Raw genomic sequence first — 26,336 nt, forward strand, 5'->3', positions numbered from 1 at the left:
GACAGTAGATGTGCATACAAAAATCCAATGTCCAAGCTCGCCGCACACCCCATTCACCCCTCACCCACCTCCCCTCCAAACCTATCCCTTACCCTCTGGTTGACTCACTCACTTAACAAAGTAGTTGTAAAGGGACAGCTGAAATTCCAGGAGCCTAGTCCCGACAGGTCGACGATTTCGAAGGGCTGGAAGAGGTCCCCCACTACACGGTGGAGGAGGGCACTGGACATTCCAGGAGCCTAGTCCCGACAGCTCGACGACTTCGGAGGGCTTGAAGTGGTCCCCCGCTACACGGCGGAGGAGGGCACTGGACATCGAATACTGTCTTATTTAAAGCGCTTTGATAACCTATTCGGTTCAAGTTATTGAAATGTGCAACGTAACTGATTCTATGTAAACTGCTGTGTTAACATGTAACAAAACTTGTGCTATGTAAAGCGCTCTGATAACCTAATCGGTTCAAGTTCGCGCTATAGAAAACTCTAAAAATAAATAAATAAATAAATGAAATGTGAGGCTGCTGGGGTCATGCGAGAGCGGGTATTCATTAAAACATCCAAGCTAAAGCACACAGCACGTACTCCACCGAAATTCACAAATAGTAAACTACAGGGAATACATTCCCCCCACATGTTCCTGTACCAAAGCATAGAAAATGTAGAGCTCTGGGAAATGAATAAAGTTAGGGATCCTATTTAGGTTTACCCACTGCTTAATTTGTTTAAGAGACCGGAAGTGCAGGGTGGTAGAATAAAATACACGAGGTGGTAACAAGACAGGCAGTCATGGTATTCGGCTATGGACTCCAGCTTGTCTTTATTTATTTACAACATTACAACATTTTAGCTATTGCCATTTTAAATCATAATTCATTTAATTAACGTTTTACAAAAGAAAAACAAAACCAAAAAACAATATCATTTACAATGTCAATAGCTCACAATAATGTCATTGCGAGACCTATTGCATTGTAAATGCTTGGGTTTTTTTTGTTCCTCTCATAGTCCCACACAGTACTGCCTATTTTTGTTCTCCCTATAGCTGCCTCAGAACCATTGTTACTAAAATATTCACCCTTATCTGCTAATGGGGAGTGATGAAAAGGGATCAACCAAGTAATAGACAAAATAAACAGCATAGCTGTGGGCCTGTTGGTAAGGCAAACTCCTGTCCATCGTAATTTCAAAGGCAGATGAGCCTATATAATGTGGCGCGTTATAATAAGGAGCCATCAATCAGTTACCCAGGGTTTTTTCCAGAAAACAAACAAAATAAATCCTCTCAGGGCTGCAGCATTTCTACTTCAGTCATTTAGACCATTTCATTGACCTTTGCAAAGAGATCTGAGGCACAGACATTGACCATCCGCTTACTGCTGCAAGTTATCCAGCTGGCTCTTGTCTGGCCAATATCGAGCTTCTGGCAATTGCACTTCAAAGGTCACCAGAAATCCGAGCTCTCATAGAGCAAACCCCGCTCCATTCCATTCTGAAACTTGGAAAGCTTACACTCGTCGGCATCTGAGGCAAGCTGTGCTGATCAACCTACACGTGCTCATATGCGGGACAAATGTGCATCAGTCCACCAAAGTGCTCAGTCCTGATCTTAGACTTGCACTACATGAACAGATTCCTGCAGAAGGACAAGTTAAAGATTTTGACTTCTTAGACAGGCAGGATCTAGAACCTCTGAACAGGCCAGTGCTTGACTCATTGTCTAGTGCTGCCGGCTCCTGGACTCCTGGACCTCCTTGGGCCCATGGATGTCTTAACGACTTATGCACCTGTAGTATTTACCCAAGACGTTTCAGTGCTCACATCTGTCACTATGATTGGCTGTTCAAATCAACCATTCCACTCCCTATACCACCCCTCTTTCTCGGCTATCTTTGCTAGGTGTAGGCCCTGACAAACAACATGAGGCTTTGTCATAAAATTCAAGATTCTTCATTCTGAACAGGGTTTGAGAAAAGGCCGTTGGCCTTTACGGGGTGTTTGGGCCACATATTCCGCTTGCTACCTTTTTCTATCCTAAATTGCATTCTCCTATCCTAAAGCGCTCTTCATTCAACTGCCTTGCGCTTGAAGATTTGGTAAGCTACTTTAAGCATCCAAGGAGCCTCTAAGGCCAAGGTGACATCATTTGGTTTCCAGTGACAACTGCATTTGGTTATTATATATAGGACTGCTAAATGAGCTTCTACCACATTTTACCAACGTAATTCTTTGTAGACCAGTTTTCATTCGGACCCCTTTTGGGCCAGGGCTTACTCAGTAACTTTTTTGACCAAATCTACCATCTTGTTTTCATGCTGCTCCCACTTATTGCTTTCTTGGGCATCCTCTGCTCCCCCTCTCTGCCTTCAAGCTCTAATGGAATGATGACACTTAGTTTTATTGTTCACTTTCCAAGACATAAATCCACTTGGTGGGATTGAGTTCTTTTCATTTATATTTTTCTTCTAGGGAATAACAACAAGAACATTTCAGAATTTGGAATTAGAAATGGCAGCAGACTTCAAGCTGATGATTTCCTTCAGGATTACACACTTCTTATCAACATAATTCATAGGTATTATTGTGTTTCCTTAACTTGTCACTTTTCCTGTGGAAGTAACAAATATTTCTCTTTCACTCTTGTGCAGTTCTAAATATGGTAAATTACAATTTTTTTCGTAATATGAAGCTAATTATTGAAAACTCCCAGGTTAAAAAACATTTCAGACCTTCTTTTTTCCAAAATGTAATTAGTTCTGTGAGTCAATTTGTATCATTTTAAATTAACTGAGATCACTCTAATCAAATGCACACATATGTTAAGTGAAAGCCCAGTATTGGAGTCCTGGTGTATGCTTACATAAAGTAGTAGTGTAACCCTAATACCAAGTTGCTACCTTTAATCTTTCCAAGGTTTTAGTGTGGGCAAAAGTAAGTAGTCATTTAGAAAATATGGTGATTCTATGACAGTATTGCACTCCTAATTGTATGAATGTTATAGTTTTAAAAATTACTCCTGCGCCATTTCCGAAACACCAGTACCCTAATGTACAGGCCACCAAATGCTGAATCACCCCTCAGAAGCACACTGTAAACTTCTATGCTAGCAATCATGACACCACTTATCAATGGAATGGGAAATGAGGGACCAGTGAAGAAAATAGTATGAAACTAGAAAATGAATCTCAAAAAGAGAATCAGGGAGACAAAAAAACAGAGTGAGACCATAGAAAAGAAGAAAGCAAAATGGTGAGCAAGAGAAGACCACAAATCCCTTTTTTCTGTATTCCATAGAACTCCTTATCAGTTCTTTTCTTAATTTTTCTTCTAGCATATGGTTCTTTCTGTAGACCCCCCCCCCCCTTCCCTCTGGGATTCTTATAGAGGTATATAAGAGAGAACCTCATAATCAGTAGAAGTAAAGAGAGCATTTAACGATCCAAAGAAACTACATTTTAACAACTTCCAACATTCTTATTGCCATTCTGAAAATTTGGAAAGCTTAAACTATACGACTGACATGTATTTTTTGTTTCTAACAGATTTATTGGATAATCTTAATTTTGATCCTCTTTTAAGATGCTTAATCTCCAGCATACTTGTGTTCAAACAAACATTTTTGTATTCTGATTTATTGAAGCTCAATACTGTGGCTACTTGTATATAAGAATGTAAGAACCTTTTCACCTTGTCTTTAATGTATAGAATGTGTGCCAGAGCATGATATTTTCTCATCGCTTATGATTTTCTAGATCTTTTATGGCTATTGTCCATGTGTTTATCGGAAAAATATTTAAAACCAATCAGACATGCAAAGTTCTTTCTACTGTCCTGTTTACATATAATGAAAATGGAAATACTCCACTCCGGGAATTTGTAAGTGTATGAAAGTGCCCCTTTTTGGCATGGTCACCCCCACTTTTTGTCTGGTATTTGAAGTAATTTTGACTGGAAGTGAACTGGTATTCGGCCAACCCCCAAAACTGTACAATTGTTTCTCCAATTGGAACTACCTTTAGCACCCTCTAAGTCATTAGTAAATGGTACCCCTGGTATCTAGGACCTGAGGTACTAAAGGGGGTCCCCCAAGGGCTGCAGCACAAATTGTCACCCTAAGGTACCCCTCACCAAACTCATGCAGGGCTGTCATCTTAGGTTGTATGTTTTGGTGCAGACAAAAGGGAAAAATCAACATGACACACATCCCATGTGTGCCATGCCCCCTAACCCTGCATGTAATATTTGTAAGTCACCCCTACAACAGGCCTTAAAGCCCTACGGCTAAGCCCTATGTTACCTGTAAGGCATTAACATATTTGACCCTGTACTGCTCAGTTACATTGCTGCCAGTACAAGTGATCAGGGAAGCCATTTTAACCCCTATGCTGGACACTGGTGAAAACGAGTGCCCCACCTACATGATGGGTCCCTGAACATAGGGATGTTTGGTTTCAAAAATCTCGTATTATTAAACCCACACTGATTCCAGTGTTGCATTTATTAATACATGCATCCACAGGGCACCTTAGAGGTGCCCCCTGAAAACCTATCAGCCTCTGGGGTGTTGGCTGATAGGTCTCTGTCAGCCTGCCACCTAAGACAGATTTCTGACCTCCCAGGGTTAGGACCTTTCATCCCAGGTCAAAAACAAAGCCTGCACAGGAAGAGACATTTCACACGCCCTCCCTTGGTATTACCTACTGAATAGCACTCCTAGGCCAGCAAGTTTCAAAGAAGCTCTAGCCTTTGAAAATGCAAATTTGCTCATCTTGGAGGAGTGCAAGATATCTGAAAATAGACACACTGGTCAATAAATGAGACATCTCACTAAGGAGATCCACACCAATTTATAAAAAAATAACATCTTTATATTTGTTTAGGCACCAGAAACAATTTGTTCAGGTAAGTTTTTAAAGAGCAGTTCTTTTCAGTTTAAATAGTCGATTTTTAGAAGATGCAATGTTATCCTGTGAGAGGAAAGGTCAATGCAGTACAGCAATTTATGAGACCAATCTCCAGGAGTTAAGGTGAGTGATGGGCAAAGTTGCACCAACAGAACACCACCAGCGACACTAGGGCGAGCGAGCGCTGGGGTGCAAACCGCGTTGGGTGCCCAATGTTACTCTATGGCGAACAGTCTTCGCATAAAGGGGTTGCAGGCACGGACTGGGAGGCCAGTCAGGCTGAACCAACAGGGGGGCTCAAGCCTCCGAATGCTCGGGATGCAGGGACACCTTTGGTACTCTTCTCCACGGCCCAAGAGCAACGAGTGCAGATGTGTCTTTAGGCGCCAAGTTTTCCTTACTGGGAGCCTACGCGACAAAAGGGGCCTGCATGCAGTGGCTGCAGGCCACATCAGAGAGTTCACTGGGGGAGAAACCATGGTGAACTCTGTCTCTGGAAGGCTGGAGGACCACAAGGACAACATTGGGGTCCGCAGTGGTGTCTCTGCAGTCACTCAGTCCGACAGGAGTTTTTGGGTGCCTGCAGGTTGCAGGGAAGGAGGTTTTCTACTTCTCAGTAGGTCTTGGTTCCTGGGTGAAGTGTTGGCAGGTCTCCCGGGCTTTGGGGACTCAGCAGCTGCAGGACAAGTCGTCTTTTGGCGCAACTGTCGAAGTCAGCAGGCAGGCTGGCACGGTTGGTGCCAGGTCAGTTGCTGGGTCTTCAGTTCTTGCAGGATGCGACTCTTCATGTCCTTAGTCTTTCAGGTTAGCAGGATCTGATTTCCTGGTGCCAGGGGCTGCCCTAAATACAAAATTTAGGTGAGTGTAGGGTGGTAGCCATTGAGCTACTGACCCCTGAGCTCACTACATCCCCTGTATGACCACTTCTTGTAGGAAGTGGGTATAACCCTGTCCTAGAGTTCCTAACTGTGCCAATACAAAGATGTCCACTTCTGAAAAGTCATACCGACATCAAGTTAGGTCACCTTAGGGGTGTAACTAGCCTGGGGGTGGACATGCCTACCTGACTAGCTAATTTCCTTCCTGTCTAGGTGCTCTGCCTTCTCTCTTGAGAGGGGAGGCAGCTCGACCACACTACCCCTAGAAGAGCACATTGGGATTGCTAGAGCAAGCCCCTGTCCACTTTTAAGGGAACCCCTGGACTCTGCATGAAATATCTTTTTGAAAGAGCCAGCTACCTACATTGGTGGTGCAGCGGTGGGAGACCAGACTTGACATCTGCTGTAAAACTTGGTTAACCAGTTATTCCACTAAGGAATCCCAAATTGTCATTGGCTAAACATTTTTTTTAATCAATTTTAGCTTTTCATTTAATAAATTGGTTTAAACGAACTGCTAGGGCCTTGTGTGAAGCACCTCAGTAAAACTGTTTAGAAGTTAAAAAGTAGTAATGTCAGTTCGGCCTTTAGAAAGTATGTAATATTTTTTGTAAGTTCTTAAAAGGCCCATAAATTCTTTAAAACCATGTCTGTAGGTTGCCAAACTTGAATAGCTCTGCAAAGCATCAAAACTTGCCTTGGAGCCTAGACCCACAGAAGCCCATCTGCACCAGTTGCTGTCATAAAAAGACAGGACTCTAGCAAGTAAAGGAACCCTCACTGGTGAAATGGAAGAGAACCCAGAGGTGGATGAAGTTGACACTGACTCCACCACTAGTCCTTCAGAAAGCAATACCACTGAGAGCACTCCTAGTAGTGCCTCAAATGAGATAGATACTGTAGATGCAGGCGTCCAGAAACAAGCCAAGACCATAGTATTAGAAGATAAACTCCTTTTCTATAGAAAAGAAAATAGCTGGTCGGGTGTGGAGGCAAGAGGGTGGCTGCTTGATGTTGGGTACACTGGAAACCCTGACAAAGGACTGTACTGAAGTCGAGCATTAAAGTGTGGCAACCGGGAGTAACTTGCATGGCAAACTATGCTATCACTCTATAATTACCTGAGGCGAACAGAGGGCGTCAAATTCTACAACTTGCGGGCTCTACATTGAACTCTGGTTTGACTGAGAAGGCCGATTGATGAGGTTATAGATTTGAATACAACTGTTGCCCAACAACTGCTATAGATTCCCTTCGGACCAGTAAAATCTCAAAAAATCAGGCTGGTATAGCCAGCTCTGATCTTGAGGCGAATGATTGCTTCTTTTTGTTTCAGTGAGTGTGTGGTTGGGGAGGGGGTAATGGTCAGCAGATGGCTCTGAATTTTTTACTGATTCCAGTGAAAGTGATAGTTTGCCCGAGGATCAAACTGGCGGTGCCTCCCTCTCAATGGCTCAAAGTGGGTTAAATGAACTGGTCGACAGACTATAGGTGGGAAAAGGCTCAAGTGTGACTGCTCACCAACTCAACTGGTAGGGGCCGCTGTAGAAGGCAATCAAGAGGCTTCCAGTTCGAGACCGCCCTCGTTAGATTCGTTTTACCAATGTATCATGTCCCATAGAGAGGATACTTGTCTGGATGGCCGTAGATCTCAAGCGGCAATCCGTAAGTTTTAGGGGCTGTGCGTAAGGGGGCCAAATCATGTAATGCTATATCTGAGCATTTGACTGATCTTGAAACAAGAGATACAGCTCTTGGAACTGAGGTTGTAGGAGCCCGTGGTCATGTGAAAGCTCACAAATCCCAATTAATTGACATTCAGTGGAAACTGGAGAATCAGGAGAATTGACAAAGGCGCTACAATCTATGGGTGCTTGGTGTTCCAGAAGGAAAAGAGGGATCGGATGTTCGTGGGTTTATGGTTGATATGTTTCATCAGGCATTTCCCAAACCAGAGGAATGTGACTGGGCCAATGAAATCCAAAGGGCCCATCGCGTTCCCTTTGTACAGAAGCACCCGATTGAGGAAAATAAGAAACCAGGGGCCATACTTGTTTACATAAGGAATGTCCTCCTGAGACAGTTGATATTTGAGCAAGCCAGGACAGAGGCTGAGCGCACAGTTTGGGATTGTCCCTTCTTTGTCAGGCCTGACGTTTGCCCTACAACGGTTGAGAGGGGATGGGGTTTGCGACAACTAATCAAACCTTTTCAAATAAAGGAGCCCAGGCTTTTTTTTATTAAATTCAGCATGCTTGAAAGTGATCTTGTAGGACAGGACACTGTTTTTCATGTCTGAAATTCAAGCAAAAGTAATTTCTGCAGGAAATGAGTAAATGAATACTGGTAGTTTGGAGAGGGTTCTCCCCTCTGTAATAGGCTGACAATACGAAGTGTAAAGGACAGTTTGCGGGATCTCTCCAGATATGGTTCTTATTATGCCTCCTAATTTTTTTTCCCTTTTTTCTCTTTCTACATGTTTTTACCCCTCCTTTTCTTTTTACTGGTTTTTGTTTAGGATAGTATGGTGAATGGTAGTATTACGAAGCAGGTACTCTGACTCAACCCCATACCACTGCATATGTTTTCTCATTACTACAGACCAATGCGTTGTGTGTCAGCCTTTCAGGGGTGGGGATGCTAGGGTGGGTGTGAGGAGATTGGACTCCACACCAAACAATACAGGATCAGGTTCAGGGAGACTTGGAAAAGCCAGAGACAGACCTGGGTAGATTTTTTAGATTTTTCAGTGAAGACATTAGGTGGCTGGTTGAAAGGTAGCAATGTGCACGACTATGAGAGGCCTTATAATTTAATTATGAAAGAGCATCTGTTGAGTAGTTATGTTCCTGAGAAGTATCAGGTAGAAGTAGCTCCACTTTCTCCTCAAGAGTTGAGGAAGAAGGCAGACCACTTGGTCAAGACGAGTGACCAAAACTACCACTGGTGGTGGGTGGGGATGGAGACCAAAAGAAAGGGGCTGCTAAGCCACCCCAAGGGAAAGGTGGTGATTAAACAAAAGACAAAAACAGCTTCCTCTAAACGCCCCCCAAAACCTGTTCAGGAGGGTGGGCCCCAAAACAATACACAGTCCAAGTGTGGGTGCCAGGGTAAGAACTGGGATCCCAAAAAGGCTTGGTGTTTTGATGGTAAGGCCAATAGACACTGTGCTGGAGACCTCAGTTGTCCCAACAAAAAGAATGCATCTAGTGCACCTGCTGTAAATGCAGTGGTATATCTCCAGATGGGATCCCAGGCGAGCCCTGACCATTTTAGAGAGCTCGTTGAGGCAACTCGGGTCTGAGGGTGGGGTAGATGTAGGTGGCCTGGATGTCTACCACAATAATGTGGAGAAATACAAACAGCCACATATTAATTGGGTGAAAGTTACAGCACTGAGGGATACAGATGGAAGCATCACTAAGGATATCCCCAAGGCAATACCGGACAGGTGAGCCATTCACAGTCCTTGATACTGATAATTGGGCTAAGGTACATCCCATGGCAATAGTGTCCTTACAGTGGGGAGGGTTAACTGCCCAAAAGAACCAAAATAAGATGATCTCTTCTGCTATTCCTATAGAATGTCTGCTAGACAGTGATCTGGAGTCCTCAACATGGGCTGAGGTTGAAAGAAAGAACCATGCAGCTAAGCGGAGTATACCAGAATTGGGTGCCCAGGGTGAAAAAGAAGAGTTGGAGTCTGAAATAATGGCTCAACCTTGCAAGCGGAAAGGCGCAAGAAGACTAGGAAACCAGCTTCTGATCGGACACAAGCTCAGACCCCCCTCCTCAGGGAGAAGACCTGTCGGCCCCAAATGGAATTTGGTCCCAGGAACTTCGGCCTTACCCGGCAGAGCTCCTGGGCCCAGGGGGACCCTCTATGGAATATCTGTGCTAGGGACAGAGGAACTGTCCCACTCTTAAAAGCCTGAGATAGCAAGCTGCTATGGAAAAGTCACAGAATTTATTGGGGGAAAGGACGCCTTTCCACAGAGGCTAGAGACCCCAAACCTAGTGCCACTAGGAGAGTAGTAGTGCCTCAGCAATATAAAGAGTTTCTCCTCACATTTGCTCATGATATCCTCCTAGATGGGCATCTTGACCAGGCCAAAACCTGAAGTTGGAGATTGTAGGAACGTGTCCCTTTTTTGACATGGTCACCCCCCACTTTTTGCCTGGTAAATGTCATTTTCGACTGAAGGGGTACTGGGTTCCTGCTAACCAGGTCCCCAGTGCCAGAGATCCTTCCCAAAACTGTACAATTGTTCCCCCAATTGGCAAAACCTTTTGTACCCTCGGTCAGACCCTAGTAAAGAGAACCCTGATACCTAGGGCTTGAGGTACTAAAGCGGCCCCTAGGTGCTGCAGCACAAATTGTGCCACCCTAAGGAACCCCTCACCAAGTACATGCAAGACTGCCATTGTACACGGAGTGGCTTGTTACAGACAAAAGTGAAACCTGATATGTCACACATCCCTGTGTGCCATGTCCCCTATCACTGCATGTAATATTTGTAAGTCACCTCTACTCAGGCCTAATAACCCTAAGGAAGGGTGCTGAATATTACATAGAGGACATACCTGCATGAACATATATGCTCCAGCTCTGGTCAGTCCTATTACTGCCAGTACAAGTGACCAGGGAAGCCATTTTAAAACGTGCTGGACACTGGTGAAAACAAGTTCTCCAGATACATGATGGGTTCACTTAAAATAGGGATGCTTGTTGTCCAACATCTCATATTGGTAAACCCACACTGAAGCCAGTGTTTGATTTGCCAATACATGCACCCAGAGGACTCTTTAGAGGTGAAAACCTAACAGCCTATGGTGTGCTCGGTTTCTGCCAGCCTGCCACCCAAGACGCTGTTCAGTGTTCTGACCTTCTAGGTTGAGAGCCTTTGCTCTCAGGAGACCCAGAACAAAAATCTGTCCGGGAAGAGGGCATACCACCCCCTCCCACTAGATGACCTGCTGATTAGCCGCCTTGGACCAGCTAGCTTCAAAGAAGCTGCCACCTTTGAACTGCAAATCTGGCTCCCCTCAAAGGTGAGGAAGCACCACTCAATTACCACCACCCCCCACCCCCCCACTCTCACCCTCAGAGGACACTGAAGAGCCGCAAAAGCAAAGAGAGAAGCAGCAGCTGACCTGGTATTAACTCTGCCAGCCTGTCTGCATCCCTCATCAAACGGCGCAAAAGTTGACTAGGCTAATAGCCTGTAGTTGGCTGGGAGCAGGGGAGAGCCCTTCTTGAAGATGGGAACAGTCTCTGCTCCCAGCTAAGTACTAGGCACCGGCATCCCTCCCAGGATTGCATTAAATACCACCTGAAAGTATGGGGCCCAAACCATAGCTTTGTGCTTGAACAAGTCCCCTGGTAGTTTGTCCAGCCCTGGGGCTTTTTCTGCTGAGAGTCTGGAAATAGCTGCCTCAACCTCCGCCACAGTAAATTCATCCCACTCCATAAAGGGAATAGAGGGAGGGTCTACTACTAAAATACCTGGGTCCCCTAACTGATCTATAGCTGCTTGGACATACAAGGATCGAAAATGGGCCTCCCACACATTTGGTGAGATATTAGCTTCAACTGCTGGGGTCGGATCATCAGAACCGGTTTTGACAATCTGCCAGAATTTACGGGCGTCTTTAAATTTTAGAGCACCCATCATGTCGGTTCAGTTGTCATTGTCCCATTCGATCTTGGCATTTTGGATTAGAACTTTATATTTCTTCCTCTTAGCCCTAACCAGTGCAATGTTGTCCTGTTGCTTCATGGCTACCAGGAGGCCTGCTTTGGCCTTCCTACAGACAGCATTGCACCATGAGGCTCTTAACCCTTGGCCTTTCTTTTTCTGCACTACCGGGTTCAGTACCTTGCCAGGGCGCCAGATAGTTCCAAATAAATATCCCTCAATTTAGTATAATACTCCTCACTCAGAGATTGCGTTATAAGAATTTCAACTTTTTGTAGGGCTGGAACTATTTTGGCATAAAGCCGTTGAATATCTTTGGGGTTCCCTATAATTTTTTCCCACCTAACTCTGCGTCTGTCACTAGATAAAATCGCTCTAGGGTCCGAGAGGTCATCAACCCCCTGAGAATCAATAGTAACACCCGGCACCGAAAATTTTAGGATCAGCGCATTATGGTCGCTTTCGTCTCGAGGGATTACATCAAAACCCATGACTCTAGCCCAATCACGCATTTCCACTAAAATGTAATCAAACCGGGATTTATACCCTAGTCTGTTAAAGGTGGATTTTGGAGGAATATCTCCATTAACCCGCCCGTTACAGGCCCTTAAAACATTAATAAGGGTCAGAATTTGGGTGGCTAATGGTGTCCAAGACTTCACTGGGGGGCCCGCCAGCGGAGGAATTGCCCAATGGTCCTCTTCCTCCATGGTCGCACCCTCCAAGAACAATGGTAGCGGCTCAAATTGGCAATTGAAGTCACCCCCTACCACGTAGGAGGTGCCTTGCGGGATAGTACTCAAGAACACGGCTAAGTCCTCAATAGCAGCTGAGATATTGGCTACCCCCACTGGTCTAGAGTATACATTGACCAATGCCAATTTGAAAGCATATGGCCACTCCAATAATAAACATTGGACATCCATAGAGTTTGTCTCAAAGGATCTTGCTTTACACCCTAAGTGGCATGACACCCAGATATGGAGTCCACCAGACGGACGACCCTTTCCTGCCCATTTCGCTGGGATTGAGAAAGTGACCAATCCAGTACATCAGTAGTCTTACCTGGCCCATGTTTCCTGGAAGAGGCAGATGTCTTGCATGTCTATAGATGACCCCCACTCCGGGGACTCTAGTTTGTTCGGTAACCCAGCCAAGTTCCAGGAAACGATGGAAATTGAACCCAAATCCCCCTTATCGCTCATAATACAAGCAATTGGTCTAGCTGCTTCAGAGTCTTGTAGAGCCTGGGATGCTTGGGAGCAGTTCAGACCACAGGGGTGAGTACTCCCATCTTTAGACCTAGAAAATGGTCGTTCACATACCCCTGCTGGATTGAGCGATTCACTATTAGCATCTCAGGACTTGCCTTTACTCGAGTTGTCAAGAGTGGGATCCATTTGAAGGTCTTATGTAGGAGGCGGAGGATGTGGAAGCAGAAGGATGTGACTGAGTTGATCTGGCGGTCCATTTTGAGCTCGGAGTCTAGGTTGATTCCAAGGTTGCGTGCGTGGTCTGTAGGGGCGGGTGGGCTGCCAATGGCGGTGGGCCATCAGGTGTCGTTCCAGGTGTCTGGGTGTGGGCCCATGATGAGTACTTCTGTTTTGTCAGTGTTTGCCGGTTATTTTCAAATAGGAACAAACTGTTATGGTATGCTTTCACTGCACACCGGTGATGCTTGCTAGATCACAAATCGATGTTGCATCCTCTAGTGGCGCAGGGCATCTTCCAACAGTGGGAAGAGTCCTGGTTGGATCTTTCCACCACTCTGGAACACATTGTCAAAGCTTCAGTGTGTTGGTGTTCCCAAGAATGCCTTCTCTTGGGGACTTATTTAGGTTAGAGTGAAGAAAGGGAGTCCACCCCTACCTCTCCTGCCCTGAGTTCTGAAGAAGATTGGGAACGGTCGGGACCAAGAGATCCTAGTGGTTCTGGTTTGGCTTAGGATAGCGTGGTAAGCAGGATGTCTGGTGGAGGAAAGTTTACTTTTTGTATGGTCCCTCCCTTAATGTTCGGCCCAAATGCTGATGGTTATGGCTCTGATCGTGCACTGGAGTCTGTTGCCCAGACCCCAGGGCCTGTTCTCTCTTCTAAAATTGTTGTGTTCGACTTGGTAAATTCAAATTGGCAAAGACTTTAACCCCTTATGTCTCTAGTATGTAGTAACAGATGTACCCAGGCATAGGTAAGAAAGGGGTCCCAAGCGCTGCAGCACGGTCTTGTGCCACCCTGAGTGACCCAAGCAAACTACTGACAGCAGGCCTGCCACTGCAGACTGCAGGAGCAGTGCTGCTTGAACTATACTCTACCCTCACCATGTGTGGCACAGTCTGTACACTATTTTTAATAATCAGACACTCCTGAGAATTGCCCCCTGAGCCCAGGAGGCAGTGTTATGTAAATTAAAGGTGAGGACATACAAGTGCAAGCCTATCTGTCCCTAGAGTGGTGATCCCCCTTGAAAACTACTATAAGTGTGAGCGGTCTCCAGGCTAACAAGGGCTGCTTCCCAGGCACTCAAGGTTGGAAGCTACATTATGGTAGTGCCTAGATTTCATGTTTGGTATCCAACAACGTGCCTTATCAACCCTGACACACATCTCATGCCCTGGGTGATATGGCATGCACCGAGGTGGCTACCTTAGAGGTGTTTAGCTGGCAAGCCAAGGTTTTCCATGCCTGTTGCTGCCAAGATAGATCAGGCAGTATGATCACCCCCCGGAGTCTTGAACAAAGGCTTGGAAGGAGGGAGGTCATACATACCTTCCTCCATCCAAGCAGACTAGTGAAGTGGCACATCAAGACAGTGAACTTCTAGGACTATGCATCAGGGCTGACTCCCAGTGGAACAAACAGCCATACCCCAGGCACATTTGCAACTGGGCAAGCAGGAAATTAGTTATGCAAGGAGTGTGTACCTCACCTCCAAGGTGAGCAGTCTGGTCTGTACACTAAAATTTGATTACTGCCATCTTTAATAGTGGCAGATTAGAGGGTTCTGGGTAGAAACGGTGACCCACACTCCAGAAGAGGTCACCTTGGGGGCGGACTAGCTGCATGGACAAGTTGCCCATAGGCTACTAGCTCTTTAACGCTAACTCCCCATAATCTCGGATTTAAGGGATTCATGACACCAGAAGCTCAGTTCTGAACAACCTGCATCAAAGAGGACAGAAGAAGAGCCCAGCACCAGTGATGACGAGGCTTGCCCAAAGAAAAAGAGGGGTGCCCTGCACCTGTGGAAACACTTGGAACTGCCTGATCGATACTCGTCCTAGACTATCTCTTGTTTGTCACACCTGTGGAAGCCTGACACACCCTCAACCTCCCCTGGACTAGTGGCACTAGACCCATGCCAACTACAGGTAAAGAACACTCCAGATCTGAAGAATCTGGGCCATCCGTGGGATCGCCCAAATCCAGATGATCTAGAGCATTGTGGGAACTATAGTACTGCCTTGCATGAAGTTACAGGCAGCTACTGTGTTCTCCTGTGCCACTGGACATCGAAGTTACTATTGGCACTACTTACCGCTGCCAGGTCATATTCTTCCCAGTCCATCATCTGACCCCTTTACTCAACGCTGCATTTAGAGGGAATTCCATCCATATTCTCCTTTTAAATTTTGTCCCATCCCCCCTCTGACACATAACAAAAATTTCTGACTACTATAATCCCCCTTCCTTTGCACACATTTCTACTCCTTTCTTAGCCATGTCACCTAACATGCAAACATACCCACTACTTACAAAAACAACTTACTACTTCTCCAGTAATGGCTCTTTCATACGTGCTCGAATCAACCATGTCGTCGAAGTGGGTGTCCCACAGTATCATTATAAAAGCAGTAACTACTATAACCGTAGGCTACAATGTAATGAACAGTCAACTGCAATAGCCTATTATATCCTTTTGTAAAAAAAAGAACCAAACTTATGTAGTAACCAATCGGACAACCGCACCATGTAAAACACTCTCAAGAGAGGCTGAGTTCCTAAGATTGTTTTTTTACCGCAGGTCGTGTGACTGGGAAGTCTCCCTGAGCTCTGCTCAGTTTTTTCATCATATTTCTGGTATATTCTCCAGTTTCCTGATTATCATGTTGAATTCCTCTAAGAAAGGAGACTTCAGATTGTGCGAGTCTTGCCGTATGAAGAGACTTCATGCAGAAGATCTCTCTAAAGACTGTATATACTGCTTGTGCCCACATCATACAGTTAAAGGCTGTATTTGTAGAACCTTTTCAACGAACCCCTAAAAGACAGAGGGTAGGTTTCAGATTTGGTTACAGAGACTGAACATTAAATCTGATATTGTCTAGGAGGATAGCACGACCTCACTCCTCTCTGGAAAAAAATAAAGAGGGAAAAGTCACAGGAGTCTACTCAAGGCCATAAAAAAGCTTCCAAGAAGTATTGTCATGACTCTTCTAGCTCTTTACAAAAAGGAAAGCTTTTATCAGACTCCTCAATAGTGAAGATTCAGATCACTGAAAAATCCTCATCATTGCCCGCTGCGTCCTCGACATCACTGTTGATGCAAAAGTCACCATGGGGGTGTTTATCCCCTCCATGGTCGTCAACACTCTCATTGTTGACAAAACCACCATCGACAAAGGTTCCAGTGTCTACGAAGGCTGCACCTTTGACAGCGGCTGCACTGACAATAGCTATACCATCCACAAAGATACCTTCACCGCCGACTAGCTCTTTGTCGACGACGCCTACGCTGTCTTCGACCATTTCCTCCACATCATCTAGAATACGAATGCATAGTCTGTATTAACGGAGACGACCTTATCGTCTGTTCCTAACATGTCATCATCAGCAGCATGATCACTACCACCGTCGGCGAGACCATAGACCGTCCCAACATCCCCTAAGATGAAAAGACCTTCAACATTACCAGTTACTCCTCTTTTGCCACCAATGGCTTTCACGTCGACAAGACGTTTTCTTCAGGATCCCTCACTAATATCACATTTGCCTCCTGGTACTTTGTTAGAGGCATTGGATGATGATGGTCTATTTGACCACTCATAGTCCATCACAGCTTCACATGAAATATCAAGAGGATGATACGTATGAGGACTATTCTCCACAGGAGTTTAATCACCAGTGTGCTACCGCCAAAACCCAATAATAAATGGAACCTATTTGTGAACCCAAGGTTCACCTTCCTGTAGCATTGGTGCGGGATTTACAAACCATGTTGCAGGATTACCATACTCTTTTCCCTTCTCCTACGGGAGCACCATCACCCCATACAACCGGCATCTCTGCCTCTTATGCCTCCGCCCACGCTTAGAATGACACATAGGACTCTCATTGTTGTGCCACTACAACAGGACATGTTCTCTTTTAATGAGGGCACTGAGGAAAGAGAAATCCAGGGCACTAGACTAGCTAAGAATATATAATTTCCACACCTACTTCTCCACCTCCTCAATCAGCAGCAGGCTCACCCCCAAAAGAACTAAGCGGTTTCCACGCTTTAATAGAATGAGCTGCTAGTCTGTTTTGGCTCCCGATGACAGTCCCAACAGTCTGACTCTTCTTTATGATTTTTAAGATCAATCACGAAAGACAGTAAGGACAATCCCTACAATTGATCATATCTGGGAGGAAAGCATCAATGTAATAAAAACACCAGCTACTGTAATTGCAGTGCTTCCTAGGATTGTTTAAAAATACGAGACCCCTGAAGCCAGATTCTGTAATCACTGAAGCTGGGCAGCAAAGGTAGAGGAATTCTTCAGCACCTATCACTGCATCACTGGGTAAGGAGGGTAGGCACTTAGATAATATAGGCAAAAGTTGCACTACCACCTCAGGCACTACTGTGCACACAGCCAGTGGTCTTGCGATATTGGGGAGGTATGACCGCCAGATGCGGTCTGATAATGCACAGTTTCTGGATCTTTTTCAAGAAGATAGCTAGAGGCAAGTAAGATATTAGAGGGAGAAAGCTCAGCTTCCGAGATAATTGCCGCATCTATGAATATAGCTTTCCTTGTCTAATCAGCTTGCTGGTGCTGTCCTCCTTAGATGTCAGAGTTGGCTGAAGGCTACTACATTACGCCCTGAAGTGCAAAGCAAAATTCTGTACATGAGTTTTGATGGCGATGTGCTTTTTGGAAAGCACATAGATGATGCTTTACAAGCCAATAAAGCAGATACCCATAATGCTAGATCCTTGGGAACGCTCCAGTATAAAAAAGCTCCCTTTGTGGAGAACATGGGCGAGGAGCTTATTCCTCTCGTGGAGGGTACCAAAGATATGAGCCTCCATCTTACAAATCATTTCCCCCACCTACCAGCAGCACCAGGCTTATCTTGCAACACCACAAGCTGCATATCCCAGACAACCTAGGTGTAAGCAGCCTGTGCAATCCAGAGACACTGTCGGAAAAAGTGACAATCCTATAGCACCTTACTGCAGTTCCTCTGCCCTACCATTCAAAGGAGCACTCATCTCACTATTACAATCTATGGCGACGGATTACCACAGACAAATGGATCCTGGAAGTAATAAAGTTTGGCCATACCCTGGAGTGTGTCACAGCCTCATCTCCTCATCCTCCGTAAAAGTTACTTCCGTCCCATCTCCAATTGCTCAGGAAGGAGGCACTCATGCTGCAAAAAGGTGCTATAGACCGAGAGTTCCACACTCTCAAAAGGGAATGGACCTCTATACTTGCCTTTTTCTCGTATAGCAAGTCTGGGGAATGGCCTCCCATTCTGGACCTCAGAAGCTCAACAAAAACCTACAGAAAAAGTCCTTCCGTATGGTCACTTTCCAGGAGTTATTGCAGCTGCTCAACCACACAGATTTTATGGCCAGCCTCGTATTTCCATCTTCCAATCCATCTCAAACATCGAACGTTTCTCTGCTTCATTGTGGTATATGTTCACTACCAGTTCAAAGTCCTACCCTCCGGTCTCCGCTCTTCTGGTTTTCACCAAATATCTCACCTCGGTAGCAGCACATCTAAGGCAATAGTGTCTGCAACTCTTCCTGCATCTCGATGACTGGCTGGTGAAAGCCCCATCTCTTCGCCAGGACATCCAACTGAGCTGCATATGGTGTGTCACTTTGCAAGATGCACATCAATTCCCTGAACTTAAGAGCAATTTTCCTGGAACATCAGTCATTTCTTCTGAGGATATGTGCGTCTTCTGTCCTCATAGAAACAGAAAACACCACCTGCATGCATTACCTCAACAAGCAGGGGGTAAGGAGGTCTCAGATTTTATCTCTAGAAACTCAAAAAATCTAGAAATGGGTCCTACTACACTGCATCTCCATCAAGGGGAAACCTCTTCAGGGCGTCAGGAACAATCTAGCGGACATCCTGAGCAGAACCAGCAAAACCTGTCACAAGTGGGAATTCAATCAACCAATTCTTGACTCCATATTCCAGAGGTGGGGCACACCCAACTTCGACCTCTTCGCCTCTCAGAGTCGAAAATGTTGGTTCTTCAACAGCTGGCAACCTCTGCGAGGGTCATGGGGGGGAAAGCTTTTTCGATAGGATTGTCAGGGATCTTTGCTTACACTTTTCCCCCATGCCCTCTCATCTCCAGGCTTCTCATAAAGAGAGAATCGTGCCGGCTGACCCTCATTGCTCTGCGTTGGCCCCACCAACACTGGTTCATGGAGCTCCTACTGCTTTTGGAATCCAAGCCCTATCTCCTTCCGGTGACGACACTCCTATTAACCATGGTCAAGGGGCAAATTCTCTGTCCACATCCTGGCTCTCTCCAATTGCATGCATAGCTCCTGAATTCATGGATTTAGACATCCCTCAGGATTGCGTTGATGTTTTTTCAAGGACAAGAGCTGATTCCACCAGCAAAGCTAATAATTGAGATGGAAGCATTTTTGGTCTTGGTACTTTCAAAACAAAATCCACCCCCTTCTCTCATTTCCAGAGCAAATCTTGCCTTGCCTTCTTTCTCTGGCCAGATCAGGACTGGTGTATGTGTCTGTAAAGGTTCAACTCACTGCCATCTCTCAATACAGATGTTCTTCCAACTCTTCATCCCATTGTTATCGCATCAAGCAATTCATGAAAGGATTATTCAGGACATTTCCTCCCATTTGACCTCCTCTGCCAGATCGGGTCTTAACATAGTCCTTTCGCAGCTTATGAAGCCACCATTTAAGCCTGTTCACAAAGTAGAGCTTACATTTCTTATTTGAAAGGTTACATTACTGTTGGCTCTCAAGTGAAATTGAAACCTTCTCTATACAAGAACCCTGTGTTCGAGGCATGTGGGCTGCTGAATTCATATCTGTGCATAGATCGCCGCCTAGTGTTGGGTCCGGATGATTGCACATTGTTGTCCTGGAAGAGTCTTCGAAGTATCACGAGATAGGTGGCTCCTCCCCTGGACTACAGTGCGCATGGGCATCGACTCCATCCCCTGATTGTTTTTTTCCGTCATTGTGTTCGGCTGTGTTTCGGTTCCCTCTGTCGGAATCGATAATTGTTTAACTTTCTTTACTTGAGACCAAAAGGTCTTTAGGACTCGCGTCGGTATTGTCTATCGTTCGGGTTTGTTTGTTCATCGGCTCCGAACCATTACTACCCTTCCGCGTGCTTTCGGCGCGGACGGGCCTACACGACGCTCCAGACTACTTAATCATGGAACGAAGTCCATTTAAGAGGTGCCCGGTGTGTGCCTCAAAGTACCCCGCACATCGACGTGCACCCAGTGTGCAATAGGTGCTTGTCACCGGACCACGACTAGGCCAAGTGTATGGCCTGCTCCAAGTTCCGGTCGAAGAAGACTCTCAAGCTACGCCGGGCCGCAAGACTGCAGGCCCAGAGTTCGGCACCCCCTCCAGCGAACATCTTCGAGGAGGATGTTGACGACGACACCATCCAGAATATCTCGGACTCTAACCCGGCGTCGGAGGTCGAGGAAACTACGACGCGGAAGACGAGGAGTTCGAGGAAGTCGTCGAGGAGGTAGGGGACGACGACGGGGCCATTGCCACCGTAGAGGATAGCTCGGAGAAGGAGCTTCCTCAGACTGACTCCGGGGCCATCCGCCATTATGAGGCCCAGGTCGAGGGATCGCCTTCGAGCCTTACCCAAGACCTTGATACCCGTCCCACGACTCCGCCTTCCGGCCCGGCCACGGACATTGGTGCGGCACCACTCCCGGTGCAGAAACCGAAAGTGAAACCATCGTGTCGACGCCACCCGTATCGAAACCGAAAGCGCAAGTCGCACTGGTTGGGTCGAAGACTTCGGAGGCCTCGGCGCCGAAGAAATCCAAGATTGCCGTCGAGCTAAAGAGCCACGCCAAAATGGCCGATCTGAAGACTACGGTGTCGAAGCCGAAGGCGAAGACGCCCGACGCGGCTGCGTCGGTGCCGAAGTTGGTCGACGCTCTGAAGAGTCGCATCGACACCAAGAATGTCGATGACCATAAGAAGGCCCCAAAGAAGCGGCAGGACGACCCCAAGTCTCTGGCTGCACCGCTTCCACTTGACAAGGCAAAGGGGGGAGCTGCGTCGGCTCCGAAGACTGCGTCCTTGGTTGCCGACCCGAACCCGGCTTCGGAAGACTCTCTCAAGCCAGTCCGTCCCTCCGCCTCGTTCACCAAGAAGGTCACGGAGTCCCTTCAGCGTATTTGGGAGGGGGCAGCGGCGGTCGAGCCAAAGGACACTGTGCCGCCCAAGCCGCTACAGAAACCGGCGAAGGCGCAGACGCCGATTCTCTTCACGTTGCCGCCGAAGACGGCGCCGAAGGCTTTCACTGCGAAACCTGGGGCCGGAGTGCCCTTGAGGTTGACTTCGACGCCAAAGGCATCGTTGGTGGTTCCAAGCCCGCGCCACCAAGCACTGGCGGAGGAGGAGCGTCGAGAGGTGATCATCGACGCCAACACAGGCAAGCTCTCTCTCCTTAAACGGAAGATCACCCCGGAGCCGGCTTTGGAACATTTACACATCCCACTTAAAAAGAAGTTGGACTCTGCGGGTGCATCTGCCCCTATGGAGCCTGCATCTCCACAAAGTCAGGAACTCTCACCCACTCATTCTAATGTTGAGGAGGGTGATGGAAACGATGAGGATGAGTATGCTTATCCAGTTTACTCAGACCCAGAGGATGTGACTGAGCCATGGTCTGCCGGGGGCGACCCTGGGGACCCTCATTCGGGACAGGAGCCGCAGCTTTTTGCTGCAAAGACTTCCCCAACAGAAGACTCTGCGGCCTTCAACGCTCTAATTGAAAGAGCTGCAGCCAATCATGACGTCGATCTCCATGCAGAGACAGTGGACGTCGATTTTCTTTCTGACACCTTTTCAGTGGCTGAAAAAACTGTTAAGACATTGCCAATGCTCAAAGGAGTGTTAAAACATGCGCCAGAGGTTTTCAAGGAGCCCACCCGGGCAAGAGTCATTAATCCTCGTATTGACAAGAAGTACAAGGCAGCGCCCACTGATCCAACATATATCAAAGGACAGTTGCCACTAGACTCTTTGGTTGTCTCCAACGCACGCAAAAGTGCCAACTCACAGACTACGGGTGATGCTCCTCCCCCAGACAAGGAATCAAAAGTATTTGAGGCTTCGGGGAAACTTATTGCTGCGCAGGCAGCCAATATGTGGTGCATATCCAACACGCAGGCGCTACTTGCACGCTACGACAGGGCACACTACGACACTCTAGAGACCCTTCTACAGCACTTACCAGATCAGTATAAGGAGGCAGCTGAAATGTTGATTCAGGAGGGGAAGCTTATCACCAATGCTTCAATTAAGTGTGCTCTGGATGTGGCTGATACCGCCTCACGAGCAATAAACACTAGCGTTCTACTGCGCCGACATGCATGGCTCAGAATATCAGGCTTTAAACCAGACATTCAAACTACCATCCTAAACCAAACTGTCAATCCAGACCACCTGTTTGGCCCAGAAGTGGATGCCACCCTCGAAAAAATGAAAAAAGGCACTGACACTGCTAAATCTATGGGTGCCCTGCAGTCCCAGCAGTTTCGGGGTGGTTCCTTTCGCCGCTTCAATAACAGAGGCACCTCAAGGGGTCAAGCGTCACAATCCACGCAATTCTATAAGAGTAACACCCAATCCTCATATACCAACAAGGGTCGGGGTGGATACCGTGGCAACAACGTCAAAGGCAGAGGACGTGGAAATAACAGCTCCAGGTCCTCCACCGCCAGCAAACCGTGACGCCTTGTCACTGCCCCCCAACCACGCAACACCTGTCGGGGGGAGACTCCAGCAGTTCCTGCCCGTGTGGAAGTCCATCACCACGGACAGGTGGGTCAGATCTCTTATCCAATACGGTTATTGTCTGGAGCTCACATCCACTCCACCCAACATACCTCCAAAAAGCCGTCCTATGTCCGGCGAGCACTTGCACTTGTTGCAGCAGGAAGTCAACGTCATGCTGCAAAAAGGGGCAATAGAGCTCGTTCCCCTGCAGGAAAGGGGTACAGGGGTTTACTCCCTGTACTTTCTAATTCCAAAGAAGGACGGATCCCTCAGGCCCATCCTAGACCTCAGACCTCAGACCTCTCAACTTGTACATTCTGTCAGAACATTTCCATATGCTCACGCTGCAGCAGGTTCTCCCACTGCTTCGGCAAGGGGACTGCCTGGCGACTCTGGATCTCAAGGATGCATACTTTCACATTCCCCTGCATCCTTCACACAGAAAATACCTAAGGTTCACCATTCAAAACCAGCACTACCAGTTCAAGGTTCTGCCTTTTGGGGTCACCACAGCGCCCAGGGTCTTCACAAAGTGCCTAGCGACGGTGGCGGCGCATCTGAGACGTCAGAACATCCACGTCTACCCCTATCTGGACGACTGGCTCATTCAAGCAAACTCGGACCAGCAGTGCGCCAACCACGTGTCCCACACCATTCACCTTCTGCACGATCTGGGGTTCTCACTGAATTACCCAAAATCCCATCTCCAGCCCGCCCACATACGGCAGTATCTGGGTGTGACCATAAACTCTGGCGGCCACTGCGCAGCCGAATTCAGTGAGAATCGACAGCATTCAGTCGCTGATCCAAAGATTCAGACCTCAGCACTCGCTTCCAGCAAGAGTGTTCATGCAGTTGATAGGCATGATGGCCTCCTGCATCTCCATAGTCCCACACGCGAGACTACATATGCGTCCGCTTCAGGAGTGCTTAGCACGTCAGTGGACTCAGGCTCACGGGCAATTGAAAGACCTAGTGTTGGTGAGCGGTCGGGCATACAACTCTCTGCATTGGTGGAATCCACAAAACCTTTGCAAGGGCCGACCGTTTCAAGAGCCTGTGCCGCAGATCATCCTGACGACGGACGCTTCTCTCCAGGGTTGGGGAGCGCATGTACTCCATTACACAGAGCAGGGACTATGGACACTACAGCAGAAGAAGATGCACATCAATGTGCTAGAACTGATGGCGATCTTCATGGCCTTAAAGGCGTTCAAAGTACATCTGTGCAACAAGGTCGTGTTGATCCGGACGGACAACATGACGGCCATGTACTACATTCGGAAACAGGGAGGAACACACTCTCCGCAGCTGTCTCATCTGGCTCAGAGTATGTGGAAGTGGGCCATTCAGAGGAACATCTTCCTCATGGCAGAACACCTCCCAGGCAAAGACAATCAGATGGCGGACCTGCTCAGCAGGCACAGCCACCAAATGCACGAGTGGGAGATACATCCATCAGTACTCCAGCCGTACTTTCAAAGATGGGGTCATACAGAGATAGACCTGTTCGCCACAAGGGAGAACGCAAAATGCCAAAGCTTCGCCGCCAGGTTCCCACACCCGCAATCGCAGGGCAATGCGATATGGATGAACTGGTCAGGCAAATTTGCGTACGCTTTTCCCCCAGCACCCCTGATACCGCTGGTGGCGCGCAGGCTCAGGCAGCACTCAATGACTCTCATCCTAGTTGCTCCAACGTGGGCTCGCCAACCGTGGTACACCACGTTTTTGGAACTTTCCGTGGTACCGCATCAAAGGCTTCATCTCACACCCAGCCTTCTGACGTAGAGCCATGGCGACATTCAGCACCCGGATCCGCAACAGCTCAACCTGGCGATCTGGCTCCTGAGGTCCTAGAGTTTGGCTACCTTAACCTTCCTCCTAATTGCATGGACATCATTCGGGAGGCAAGAAAGCCCACTACTAGAGCATGTTATGCGGCCAAATGGAAGCGGTTTGTCATTTATTGCGCAAACCACAACATTAATCCACTAGATGCTTCCATTCAGAACATCATCTGTTACCTGTTCCATCTGTACCAGTGTAATTTGGCATATACTTCCATCCGCATTCACCTGTCTGCGATGGCCGCATACCTCCAGAATAGACAGCACCTTTCACTTTTCAAAGTGCCTGCTATCAAAGCTTTTCTGGAAGGACTCAAAAGGGTCATTCCACCACGGACCCCACCAGCTCCAGAATGGAACCTCAATGTGGTTCTTACAAGACTGATGGGTCCTCCCTTTGAGCCACTACATTCTTGCGAACTTCAGTTCTTGACTTGGAAAGTGGCTTTCTTAGTAGCAATTACATCGCTACAGAGGGTTAGTGAGCTGCAGGCCCTCACAATCCAAGAGCCTTTCTTCCAGGTTCATGCTAACAGGGTAGTGCTCCGCACTAACCCTAAATTTCTACCCAAGGTTGTGTCTCAGTTCCACATAAACCAAACAATTGAGTTGCCGGTGTTTTTTCAAAATCCTGAGTCACTGGCGGAGCGGATGCTCCACACCCTTGACGTTAAAAGGGCCCTAATGTATTACATTGATAGGACCAAGGATTTTAGAAAGACTAAGCAGCTTTTCGTTGCCTTTGCGCCACACCACAAAGGTAACGCTATTTCCAAGGCTGGTATTGCTAGGTGGATCGTGAAATGTATTCAGATCTGTTATGCGAAGGCTAAACGCACTCTTACAATTCCACCGAGAGCCCACTCCACCAGAAAGTTGGGGGCCTCTATGGCCTTCCTTGGAAACATTCCCTTAGAGGACATATGTAGAGCAGCCACATGGTCTACCACACATACATTTACTAAACATTACTGTGTAGACGTGCACTCTAAACAGCAGTCAGCTGTAGGGCAGGCTGTTCTCAAGACACTTTTCCAAACTGCTGCAGCTGGCACGGGCGGCCGCTGCTAATGGAGGGACTGCTATGTATTCTATGCACAGATATGAATTCAACAGCCCACATGCCTCGAACTGCAAATGCTACTTACCAGTATGCATCTGTTCTTGGCATGTAGGGCTGCTGACATTCATATCGCCCGCCCTCCTCCCCGGCACCTCTAGCAGCTGCAGTGTTTACATATCATTTCATGGCATGGTCATCATTCACTAAGTTCACTCCATCTCGGCCACAATGGCTAAAAACAATCTGGGGATGGAGTCGATGCCCATGCGCACTGTAGTCCAGGGGAGGAGCCACCTATCTTGTGATACTTCGAAGACTCTTCCAGGACAACAATGTGCAATCATCCGGACCCAACACTAGGCGGCGATCTATGCACAGATATGAATGTCAGCAGCCTTACATGCCAAGAACAGATGCATACTGGTAGTAGCATTTGCACTACTCTTCACTGACTACTATGTTCTCCTCAGAACAAGTACTAAATTTATTCCAAAAGTTCCTTCCCAATTTTACCTTATCAAACCTATAGTTCTCCTCACATTTTTTCCAAATCCATCCTCGCCAGCTGAGAAATGTCTTCATTCTCTGGATATCAAACGATATCTTAAGTTTTGTTTGCAACGGCCTAAAAAAATCTGGAAGACTGATCAGTTGCTGGTTTCCCATGGGCCTCAAAAGCTGGGTACTTCAGA

At 47.1% G+C, this 26,336-nt stretch overlaps 1 protein-coding gene across 1 annotated transcript in view; it reads left to right on the forward strand.

Annotated features, from left to right (window-relative positions):
- Nucleotides 1-26,336, forward strand: part of UBA2 (ubiquitin like modifier activating enzyme 2) — a 190,649-nt gene that overhangs the window by 141,767 nt on the left and 22,546 nt on the right. The window contains exon 15 of the mRNA XM_086950487.1: nt 2,466-2,571. Coding sequence (XP_086806613.1) covers nt 2,466-2,571 — 106 coding nt within the window. The remainder of the gene's footprint in view (nt 1-2,465; nt 2,572-26,336) is intronic.

Source organism: Lissotriton vulgaris, unplaced genomic scaffold (genome assembly GCF_964263255.1).
Source record: "Lissotriton vulgaris unplaced genomic scaffold, aLisVul1.2 SCAFFOLD_1049, whole genome shotgun sequence".
Lineage (NCBI taxonomy): Eukaryota > Metazoa > Chordata > Amphibia > Caudata > Salamandridae > Lissotriton > Lissotriton vulgaris.